The 12771-nt window shown below is 41.7% G+C and overlaps 1 protein-coding gene across 1 annotated transcript; it reads left to right on the top strand.

Moving 5' to 3' along the window:
- The first annotated feature begins 1449 nt into the window (after nt 1–1449).
- LOC111592360 (PDZ domain-containing protein 8) lies at nt 1450–5426 on the top strand. Its single transcript, XM_023304518.2, has 8 exons — nt 1450–1910; nt 1970–2212; nt 2288–2480; nt 2546–3821; nt 3884–4033; nt 4092–4685; nt 4750–4984; nt 5046–5426. Exons 1-8 carry the CDS (start codon nt 1746–1748, stop codon nt 5262–5264), a joined length of 3075 nt encoding a protein of 1024 aa, XP_023160286.2. The 5' UTR covers nt 1450–1745; the 3' UTR covers nt 5265–5426.
- The last annotated feature ends 7345 nt before the right edge of the window (nt 5427–12771 follow it).

Here is a 12771-nt window from a genome sequence, read left to right as displayed (position 1 = left end):
TCTTAACTGAGTACACTAAGTAATAATGAAGTTTAAATATTAAATATAATATTAAGAAACGCTAGAGTAAAAGATAACTGAAGTAAATTTAATAATTAATAATTATGAAAGAAAACAAAACCATAAGGAAAAAACAAAAACAAAAAACGACTTGTAATTTATATACAAGATATACACAAACAAACATATAACATAAATACCTGCCTTCAACAAATTTGTTAATAAAACCTATTAATACTTTCTTATTTTACACAAAGTAAAGGAATTACATAATAATAAAAACTAAACAAAATGAATGCCAGAAATTACAAAACTTAATTCAAATTGAAGTATTTTCATTATTTTGGCCACGAATATGAACCGAGACAGTTACAGAGCATTTGGGATTGGACACGGAGTAACATTTCTTGAGCCACTGAGCCCAGTATCAACCGGAGTTCACTGGTGTGACACTGGCCAACCAAATTTGACTACCAATAATCAGACTGTAACTGAAAACACGAATCTGAGACGGAAAAGCCAAGTTTTCATTTTTGAGTTTTGAATACTTAGCCAAGCGTTTTAAAGAAATTGGTTCGGTATCTGAAAGTAATCCTCATTACCTTCAAAACGTGTTTCGGTTATTTTTTAAAATCATATTTTGTCGCTAAGATATCGTCTATTAAACTTATTTAGTAGCTTTCGTATGCTCTCCCTTTCCCACTTCCTTTCTGTCTCCTTCACTTCTATTTTCTTAACACTCTCATTTCCTCTTCTGTCTTATTCTTTTCAATTTTTTCTCTCCCTCTCTTTCTCTCTTCTTTCTCAACTCTATCCCTTCGGCAAGTGATTTTCAGCAGAATATTTCCCGAGGCAAAAATAAGATTTTTGACATTTTTTTTAACTTTTATTTTGAAACTATTTGAAACTCTCTTTTAAAGAAATGAAGTGAAGAATGATTTTTACAGAACCCAAAGTTCTGGAGGTCAGAAATCTAATGCAATACTTCTATTCTGGGTTTATTGCCAAATAAAGCGAATAAAATATTTTCGGGGAAAGCAAAGTCTGATAATTTTAACTGTGCGCACCTAGGAGAGAGATGCAATATATACCAGGTAATCCCGTCTAACTTTATTGATTGAAATAAGTTTTAGTTCAGTCCAATCGACTTAATACGACCTTCAAAGCCTTTCCTAAATTTATAGAAAACTTTATTAGATTTTTGTACTTTTTTCAGAAAACATCTATAACATCTATATTTTCTTTAAATAAATTGCAGCTGAGGAGAAGTTCTTGACTTTTCTGGAAATTTTATGGCTATTTGCATCTGCTGAACAGCTGTTTGGATTGTACAGAAAAACAAAAAGTGGTAACAATATAGAAAGCAGCTGACTTTAAGGGACATGCGCATTAGTAGGATAGGATATTGATTATTTAAACAGCGCATTCAGTAATACACTAAGAAAATAACTGAATTCCCCATTCGTGTGGGGCATAAATTTGACAAGAATAGTCCAAGTTCGAGGCAAACTAAAAGGCAAAAAGGAAAAAGGAAGCATCTAGCACTCCAATGGATGGAGTGGCACTCGTAATACTCTATAGTCGACCTGTGTACACATTGACGACGATGTCTGATACAGTTGTATGTACAAACAGTTAGACAGGTGTAACTGAAAAGACTGCAACTGATTACAAACGGGTTGACAACAAAAAAACAAAACAAAACAAATAAAAAACAAGATAATTCTTCAGACGATAGTTCCAACATGGAGATACCCATTTCCAATGTGTTGTTGCTCTGCCTGATATTCCTGCTAATCGGCGGAGTCATTATGATACTTCTTCAGTATTTGCTTTTTATCAAATTTTCCAATTTGCCCGATGAGAGCGAAGAGCAAAAGCAAATGAATGCCAAGTACACCTTGCCACTGGTAAGCTGATTCCACAAGTCCTACAATGCATATGTACCAAAGCAGTTTCTCTCTTCTAGAATATTAAGCAAACCGCTCGGGACTTGAATACGGCGCAAACTGATGGTGGAGCCTGTGAGATGCATCCGAATAATGATCACGGCTCGTCGACTTTGGTATCGTTGAATTTCGTTATGCAGTTCCTGTTCCATGAGTTCAAAAACTCGAATCGTGTTCGCAAATGGTTCTACCGAAAACTGTCCATTGAGCTGGATGAGCTGATAACAAAGACAACGACGGGCAAGCTATTGGACAAACTGACGGTGCGGGCAATCAATTGGGTGCCAATCAATCAGTCAAATTGGAATGAAACTTCATTCTGTCCGTTTTTCTTTCAGATCAGGGAACTTGAGCTGGGCGATCAATTTCCAAATATCAGATCCCTTTCAGTGCATAATGTGCAGCTGGACGACGCTGAGCAGCGTATCGAGAACTTAGATCTACTGCTGGACATCAACTATATTGGAAACTTCTCAACATCGATCGATGCGGATATGGTGCTGGGCAAGAAGGGTTCCATAATGCTGAAAGGTAATGTCCACACAGAAGTATTTAACTGGATCGATAGATTGATTGAATTCCGCTTTCATCAACAGTTAAACAACTTTCGGGCATGGCCCGATTGCAGTTCACTCGAAAGCCTTACACACACTGGTCCCTCAGCTTCTTGGGCGATCCAGAACTCAACTTAGTCATCGAATCGAAGTATCAAGGGCGACAAATGCAGTCCAATATTACTAACCTCATTTCGAATCAAATACGCAAGGCAGTGCGACGCAAACATACCCTACCCAACTATAAGCTACGCTATAAGCCCTTCTTCCATTGGGCGGCCGACGAGGAGATAACCGACTGTGACATACAGCCTAATGGAGGGCTGACTGTGCGCGTGGCCGAGCTGTCGCGACTGATGGCCTGGCCGGGCACCAGCAGCGTCTACTGCACGATTACCCTGGCGCCAGTGCCATTCATTGAGGCGCATCAGAAGGACCATCGTCACGTGCTAATCTCCATGGATGTGATCATACACAAGGCAAAGAATCAACAGATAGGCATTGTGTTCAAGCAAAGCAGCAGCCAGGTGGTCAAGATTGAGTCCATATTGCCGAATACGCCCGCTTGCAAGAGCAATCTAATGTCAGGTGATGCGCTTGTTTCCATCGAGGGCAAGCAGGTGACAACTATTCAGCAAATTGCCAAGGTGGTAAAGAGTCTGCAGTCGACGGTCTGCTGCCTGCGCATCGAACGCATAATACCGGGCATCATACGCAACGATGCGATACTTGAGGATCTGGAGAAGTATGACGATTTGTGCGATATTCCTGCAAGCATTAGGCATGAGCCCGATGAGACCGAAGCAGTGTCCAAGCATTTAGCAGCTAAGGCCAGTCATAGTCGCAACTCCAACGAGTCCAGTCTAAGCGCCACACCAACGAACTCACCTAAGAAGTCTAACATCATTGCGAAAGCCATCAAGAAGACGATTAGCCGGGACAGCGGCGATAGTCAAAAGGAAAAGGACAAACCAAAGCTGGATGAGACGCCGGTGAAAGTGTCCTACCAGAGCCAATCCGACGACAAGTACCCCAGTGCAAGCGACAGACCACTGGATGAAGTCAACTATTTCTATCAGCACTCGACAATCGACTGCCCCTTCAGCCCTCTCATCCACATGGATGATCTGTCCAACTTTCAGCTGGACGCCAATAGTCGCTATCTGAATGTATCCGTGTTCGGCAAGTGCGCAGGCGAGAGCATACTGCTTGGCTACTACAACATACAGGTCAGTCAGATATTGGTCGAGTGCAGCGAAACGAGTCTGAATCAATGTCTTAGGCAGATAGCCATAAACCCAGCAACCCTTTTGCCAGTGTGAGTTGCAAGAAACAGCCTACAAATTCAATATTATAATATCACTTGACTCTTGTCTATAGTAAATCACATCCGTTGTCCAATCAATCTGGCTTCAATCCCAGCCTTTGCTTTGGAGATATTTTGTTTGGCTTCATTTGGAATGGCAATCCAAATGCTACCACCAATGAGAACACGATTAGGAATACATCAAAGTCCACATCGACAGCCAGGTATACTTTGATACTGAATCTAATTGCATGAAATAAACATTTCTTGTTTTTGGTAAAGTCAATCAATGACCAGCGACAGGCAGCAGGAGGAGAGCAGCGCAGAGACAGCGTCATTGAAGTCATCCAACGTTTCCAGCGATTGCTCGACTTCTGGAGTTGGTAATACAACGTCAGCATCGAAGGCTCACAACTTTATACGCACGCACTTTCAACGTGCCACACAGTGTGATTTTTGTGGCAAGAAGATTTGGCTAAAGGATGCCATGCAATGCAAAGACTGCACCATGTGCTGCCACAAGAAATGCATTGCAAAGTGCCAGAGCGCCACGGTGTGTGGGCCTGTTGACTACGGTGGATCGATACCAAATACGCCCTCAGCATTGCCAGTGGTGGTCAAGCCCGAGTTTACAATCACTCAGCCGGAATATCTTGACGTTTCTGCAAGTTCGCTGCCAACGGAGGATATCGCTGAGCAGATGCCGCAAGCTAATCTGGATGTGCACAGAGCCAGTTTGACGGGCATGCTGACACAGGGTATAAAGCGACAAGCTAGCAACCTAGATATACCCGGTATAGTCTCGTCCCTTTCCGGCAATAGCTCGCAGATGAATTCGAAAAGTTTGCCGCCAAGTCCTCAGCATACGCCATCGCGGTGAATATACAGCTATCATATTAAAGCTCTAACTTAACTATAATTTGAATTTTATACGATTCAGAAAGCCATCGATATCAGAAGAAGTCAGTCCCAATCCCTTTGTGAGAGTCACACAGCATTTAGAGGCCCTGCCCGTAGAGTGTTCAGCCTTGAGCTTTGAGCAGGTGATGCTGATCACGGAGCCAATCATTGGACATTCTCGAAACGAGGACCTGATGAATCTGGCCAAGAGCGACAGCAAGCTGCTCTATGCGGAGATACCGCCCAGCGAGAGGGTTACCAAAATAAATGAACTGGTCAGTCCAACTCAACTGCTCTCGAACAATTCCCATAACCGTTTCATCTCTCTTATTAAAGCTAACCAAACTGAAGGGGGCATTGGATGCGGAAACAAAGGGCTATACGTTGCTAAGCTACACTGAGAAGGCGACTACACACAGAATGGACACGGAGTCGCCATGGAAATCAATGGCCACAACGAAAATCAAGTCCGAAGAACGCGTTCAGGCCTTAAGCATCATTATGCTCTATTTGTGCACGGGTCTGCAGCATGCACAGGGCTCCGCAATGCAGTAATCCAAAGGAGCACCGTAAATTACATATAATTAGTATTTGTTATGTATTTGACTGTAAATGTGTTAGTGAACCTATGGGCATTTTTTAATTGTGCTACGGCACTTAACATATTCTTAAGACGATTATTCCGATGAAACAAAAACCAAAAACCTAAAATAACAAACAAACTATGTATTTGCGTGTTAGAAAACTTGTCAAATTAATACAATTTCACTAAGCATATAAGAGATATCAATGAATTATACATAATTATTTTCAACTTTGATCGAAGTAAACAAGTTTTTTAAACTGCTATGATACACTTTCAATTTAGACATCATTTAATCAAGGAGTCGCCATGCTTCAATGTTATCATTTACAGATATTTAATATTATTATTATAGTGGACATGGTTAGGAGTTACTTCAGGACCGAGTGCTCCTGTACTACACGTTATAGAGCAACCGAAGGAAGATCGATTTTGGGACCAGACCTCTGGTTTCGGAGGCTGAAAAAGATACCTTTATCTCTATTTTTAAAACCCCTGATACCATTTAAAATGGGAAATCAGGATATAATGGTTTTGTGCAAATGTATGTAACAGGCAGAATGAGGTGTGGCAGAGCTAGAGAACTAGAGATTTTAAATTAGCTTGTTTCAAATATTCGATAGCTAATCCCGTTTTATTGTATTTATTTATTTATTGTATTTAGTTTTATTAATATTTTATGCAATTTTGATTTTTATTGGATTTTGAATAGCTGCTCCATATTTCTCCGAAAATCTAAGTTCAGTTGGAAATGGGGCCAATAGTTAAAGGAGTTTGCATTTCTACCAAGCCAATGGAATATTAAATCATACGCTGAACATTTCAATAAAATCCATTAAGTAAAACAGAAGTTATTAAACAAAACATTTGGCCAATTTGTAAAAGCACACGTCAAACAGCGCCAAGCGCACGCATTTTTGCTGTGTGTAGACACATACATTCTTTTCTATTCAAAGAATCGAAATTACGGTTGAATTGTGCATGAATTATCAGCGCTACTTAACTTCAAAATAGCGACTTATTGTTGTGGCGGTGCTGGTAGAGGCGGCGCACATAAGCAATAAACTCTGGGTTCGAGCCTGGCGGCGAAGGAATATTTTTTGTTTTTTTTATTTTTTAATTTTTTTTTAATGAAGTGGCGGTGTTGTTAGAGATGATGCGCGTTGCTTAGATAATGTGGGTTCGAATCTTGCTGTCGTTTTTTTATTTATTTTTTTTTATTTTTTCTTAATATTCGATACAATCTATGAAAAATATTTAAAAACGCAGATAATACTGGGAAGAGGTTTCTCCTAGTCGGGCACCCCGACTTGAGGTTTCTTACTTATTTCTTTTACGCATACAATGTGCAAGCCATGCTACCCTGCCACACAAGCTTTTAGAGGGTATCGTCTATAAATATCTAACAATATATTGCGTGTAAGCTTATTGAGGAAAATGCTTGGAAATGCTAAAGCACAAAAGCATTCATCGTTTCTTATACCCTTCATCGGAGAGGTATAATAATTTCATCACAAACTCTGTAACGCATTATCCATTAACTATTTTTATACAGATCCAAGTTCCTATTCATTCAATTCGTATATACATATATATATATATATATATATATATTTATATATATATATATATTTATATAGCTTTTCCAGTTGGCAGATTAACATATTCACATACATATATCATAATTGCATCGAATCACTAGTTTTATTCATATTTTATTAAATGACAAGTACCTGAACATTTTGAATGCGTGAAACGTACGTTTCACGTTTCTATAGGTATTTTGATCAGTAACAACTCAAGAAACAATCGCTCCGATATAAACACATCTCATAAAGGGATGGCAATGCACTATGCCTACAAGGGCTTACGTATGTATATATGATCTTAAGCGTTCCCTACTAGAATATAGGCAAGAGTATGTGTATATGTCTATACATACATATATATGCAATGACATTTGGCAAGTGTGCGGAAAATGTATACAATAGTTCCGTTATCCAAACATCGCAATTAATGCGTCAGAGCTTCGGCATATATACATAGATATATTCATATATATGAGTATATTTTGAACGAATACGCATCAATTTCGCATTGATTTATTGTCTCTCGCTCTAGTTCGCGCTCTGGTTCTCGCTGTCGCTATCGCTCTCGCTCTTTTTTGGTCTCTCTATTCCTCTCTATGTTTCTCTCGATCCCGATGAGTTTGAACTTTTACACTTTTCCGTTGTCAGAACCGAGTAGACCAAGAGAAAGACTGTTTATAACAGGGGGTATTGCTCTTACGATGACAAGACAAGATTTTGTAGTATGCCATATAATACCCTCACTGCGCACGAGCCACAATGCTATGACAGTATTTATGTAACAGAACACGCAGGAAACGGCAATGTAATATCCCAGGCCGATTTGAATGACTTCACATTATATATGTATAATAGAACATCAAAGCAACTTATGAAAGTCTTATGTCAATCAATATAATAATTCAAAATTTAATCTAATCCCACATTTTTTTCCGTATGACTGGCACACATACAAATTATATGTTTTCCAGTCCTGTGGTGACTGAAAGTTAGGTTGAGAGGCGACTGTGCCTCTTATTGCTGGCCTCGGGCTCAGACAATGAAATAAGCCATTTAACGAGCAAATGACGGAGTGAATATTTATTTAAGCGGTTTACTGGAAGAACGCTTTTTAACCCTGCTTTTAATTGTTCTTTTTTTGAATAATCGAAACAGTTAATTTTATTGGTTTTTCTTATTATATTCACTATTTTTAGTTTTACTTATATGACACCAATTTTTAGCATGTCCTATCAGTACGAGTTAAAACACGAGACTGATCTATATTTTTACAAATCATAGCCTCACCGGCGTAAGTAGAGTTGCTCTTGCCAGGGCTGTTCCTTAACTTGTCTAGCACCCGATAATAAGTGTTGAATAATACCTTATATTAAGTGTTATAAGCTAACTAAGTGTTATAAGTTAACTACCCCCCCCTCAAGTGTAAGGTCGTCCTCGACCGACCCAATTCCAGCGACGACTCCTCGCAAGTGCTTCGCGGACTTCTTTGCGTCGATGATCCACCAAAGAGTGAGGCCAATGCAGATTAAAGTACAGCATATGGCTCCTCTTTCGGAGTGCCGTACAACGACACATCATCAAAGTGCACCATTTCGGTTCCTTGGTCGCATATTAGCAGCGGTGACCAGCGAGTCGGTGCAGGTGTTCTCGAATGAAATCCGCAAGTCGTTCTCATTCACATTCAATACGGAGCAGTATGAGCAGCGTACTGATTCTTCGCTATCGCCGTTCAGCAGGCGCTTACTAAGCTTGCTCTTGCGCCTACGTATGTGGCGTCTGTTGAAGCTGTTGGTGCCCGACGTGGACGTGAGCCTTGGCATCGGATGATGCACACCAAAGTTGTGCAGCTGCAGCGACTTGAGTGTGGCTGGCGCCGTCGATGACTGGCCGTGCACGTGCCCGTGATGGCCGTGATGACTGTGTCCCACCACTCCAGCGATGCTATGAGCCGTTACTGGACGAGTGATGTGTGTAGTCTGTTGGCGCGCTCAGCTGGCGATTGAATTCGGCCTTGCGGCGCGTCAAGTCCGTCAGGCAGTATTTGTTCAGATGGCCGTTGCTGGAGACAGGGCTCTTGGGCGATGATGCCAGATGCTGCGTATAGGCCGAAGGAGTTGCTGCTCACGCTTAGCTTATTGCCGGCGTTGTGCAGCAGATTGTTACAGTTCTTGCCGCTGATCTTGGCCGACTTTTGCCCGTCGTCGGTATCGTGTTGCTGCTGCTGCTAGCCGCCCTGTACTCCTTGTCGTCGCTCTCGCTGCGCACCGATGCTCGATACGCAGGAAATGTCTTCGTCTTGCTCTTCAGAGAGCCGTTCAGCAGTAGCTGCTGTTGCCGTGCGGCAACTGCCGACAATGCCGGCAGCTGCAGTTGACGTGATGCCGCTGCCGATGAGGATGAGGATGAGCCGGCAGCCGTGGCAGGTGTCGACAGAGATGGGCAGCGGTTGGAGCAACCTGTGGCTGTGAAACTTCTTGAATTAATGCAGTTGGCGGTGTTTTGGGGATTTCTTGACTTGGTTCTAGTATGGATGAAGAGTCGCTTGGCTCTGCCGCCGCGAAGAGTTCGTTAGTTGTTGCTGGCTGATGAGCTTCTACTGTTGGTGGTGGTGCCGTGAACAAGGGGGTTTCCTCAACGATTCCGCTTGTAGATTTGCATGCTGTGGTTCTGGCTTAGCATCCAACTATGGGGCGAATAGAGCTGTTGCTGGTTCTTGTGGACGACAGGATAAATCGTAATTTTTCTGCAGGCTTTTTTAATTTTTGGGAATTTGGTTATAAAATGTATAGTGTTGATGGATTCCTCTAGCCAAATTGATTTTAAATCTGAGGAGTCCAAAATGTTTGGGCTAACAATGAGCCTTCGCGAGAGTAATAGCAAGCATTAAACTTTGCAACTCCATCGTCCGCATTCTGTTTCTGGACAGTGTTTCAGTGTTTCAAATAAATAAATCAATAAAATCAATTTGTGAGTTTTGGCTATCCCGAGAACTCCACTGACAGCAAATGTTAACTGGTTAAGTTGGTCTTGAACCTCAGTGTTTACTTCTATCCGTCTACTGTTGGCATTCATTAGTCGCATTTCAGTGGACCTAGTCTGCTCTAAATCACCAGCATCGGGTGTACCCGCCACCAAAATGTTTTATAAAAACTATGCCAAGTGGCTAAAGGTAAATAGAAAACTATATCTAACTTATTCGAAATTGCCTAGCGGCTTAAAAAAAAGGTGTAATAAAAAAAACAAGGGAGTCATCTTAGGTTGTCCTTGTGGACCACCCTTCCTTTAATGAGGACCTCGGTCCCCAGGTCTGCTTCCACGGCCTTCTCGACACATAAAGGTGTGAGTTTGTTTCCGAGCCGTCGGTTGGACTTGACCAAAACCTTGTCACCAACATCGAAGACTCTATTCTGCCGCTTTGCGTTCTCCCTAGCTCTGAGCGTCGTCTGAGCGTTTCTGATCTTTTCTTCTATCTTCTCTTGTGGCTCATCAGAGTGCGCCTGAACCACATCAACTGGTCTCTGGTCGATGACCGAATGGATCGACTTATTGTATTCGGTTGTGGCCAGTAAAATGACTTCTACGGTGTCATTTATGCCTTTGTCGATCTTTAGGCATCTGGCTAGCTCTAACAGAGTGCTGTGAAAGCGCTCAACCTGTCCATTCGATATGCTATGCAATGGTGGTGCATTTGAAATGCTGACCCCATAGTTGTTTGTGAGCATAGTCATGATGGTCTCTGAATTCAATGACGGTTCATTGTCACAGTAAATGGATCTGGCTTTTGGAAAAAAATTCATAAGTTGCATTACGGCTGGCTTCAGATCCACAATGGTTCTTGAAGCGACCGGTTGGACGATAGCAAACTTAGAGAACTTGTCGATGCAAGTGAGAAAGTATTTCTTGTCAGTGGAGAAAATGTCTATGTGTAACATCTCTCCTACATGTGAGGGGATCGGTGTCTCTCCAAGCTCTTGTTTTTTGGGGTGTCTATCATACTTAGCCCTAGCACATGTTTTGCAGTTTTGTACTATTTCCTTGGCAATTTTTGCCATCCGTGGAAAGTAGTACTCGGAGAGTACCTGCTTAACATTTTCCTGTGCAGACCTATGGGCCCTATTATGCTCGACTGTGAGGATTTCCCTTCCTTCTCCAACCGCAAATATGTCCACTACGCGATTTTTGCAATGCCAGAACTTTGTGGCTGGGTATCTTCGCACCAATGCATCTTGTATCATTGCAAGCGTGTGTAAATTACAGTGGAGAGCATTTACGCATTTGGGTGAGACTACATCTTCGAGCTCGTCTAGCAGCGATTCGACGCATGTATAGCTGATCAAGTAGCGTTTCTTATTTCCAAAAAGAATAAAACTTCGTTTTAAGGGGAAACGCGCCTCTTCTAGCACTATCTGGTTTTGAAAACAGTTCAAGGGTTTGTCTGTCGTCTCAATGGTGTTGGTGAGAGATACCTCACTGTGGATCGTTGCTGCGCAGGACTCAATTTCTTGCTCATTTATAGCGTTGAGCTGCTGTCTTGACAAGGCATCCGCAACCAGATTGTCCTTGCCAGGTTTATAGAAGATACGTGCATTAGACTCGTCAATGCGCGCTTTCCACCTTTTGATTTTCGCATTTGGATTAGATTCCGAAACTGCGAAGGTCAAGGGTTGATGGTCAGTGAAGATATTAATGTCTTTCACCCCATACAAATAGTGCCTTAATTTGGCAAGTGACCATACAATGGCCAATAACTCTCTCTCATTGGTTGCATAGTTAACCTCACTGTCCTTCAATGTTCTTGAAATCATTGTTATAGGACGACCCTCTTGAGACAAAACTGCACCTATGCCGTGAGCCGAAGCATCGGTCGTTAGATCGAATGGCTTCTTAAAATCGGGGTACCTGAGCATTACATTCTCGGATGACAAAATATCGCGCAACTTCTGAAATGCCCTCTGCTGCACTTCAGAGAATTGAACCTTTATATTTCTGGACCTATGCTTACTGACTGTTCCATTTTCACCCTTTAGGATATTCGAGATGGGTCTTGCTATTGCGGCGAAGTCCCTAATGAAACATCTGTAATAACTTGCGAGGCCTAGAAATGATCTAACCTCGAACAGCGTTTTTGGTTCTGGATACTCCTGTATTGCCCTAACCTTTTCAGGATCCGTCGTGGTGCCAGTGCTGGTGACTACGAAACCAAGAAAGTTCACGCTTTTCTTAAAAAAACGTGACTTTTTGACGGAGACCCTCATGTTTGCTTTGTATAAGCTTTTTAGGACCCGATCCACGTGTTTAATGTGGGATTCCTCATCTTCTGAAAAGATGATTACGTCATTGACATCAACATAGCAAAATTTGCCAATCTGCTCTCGCAGTATGTCGTCGATGGTTCTTTGAAAAATGCTTGCTGCATTCTTTAATCCAAAGGGGAGTCTTTTGAACTCGTATTTCCCCCCGTTCACAGAGAAAGAGGTTTTTTCACGGTCGCGTTCAGCGAGTATGATCTGGTGATAACCAGACTTGAGGTCTAATGTTGAAAAGAATTTGGCTCTCCCCAAATTCCCCAATATCATTGATATATTTGGCATAGGGTATTTGTCCGGCACGGTTTTTTCGTTAAGTTTACGAAAGTCCATTACCAACCTCATTTTCCTATTGCCCGCTTCATCAGTGCCCTTCTTGTCTACTACCCATATTGGGTTATTGTAGGGAGAGACGGACTTTTGAATTATATCATTCTTTAGTAGATCTTTGATTTCTTTATTAACGAAATCAGCCGCTCCCATTGGATATGGGTAAAGCTTGGTATAGATCGGTTGCTCATCTATGGTCCTAATGGTAGCCACGACTGATGTGTTATACGGCAACGTCTCGTCTGGGTCTGCAA

Source organism: Drosophila hydei, unplaced genomic scaffold, assembly GCF_003285905.1.
Source record: "Drosophila hydei strain 15085-1641.00,03,60 unplaced genomic scaffold, DhydRS2 tig00008150-arrow-arrow-pilon, whole genome shotgun sequence".
In the NCBI taxonomy this organism is placed as follows: domain Eukaryota; kingdom Metazoa; phylum Arthropoda; class Insecta; order Diptera; family Drosophilidae; genus Drosophila; species Drosophila hydei.
The sequence above is the reverse complement of the archived record's forward strand: the minus strand, read 5'-3'. Positions and strand labels throughout refer to the sequence as shown.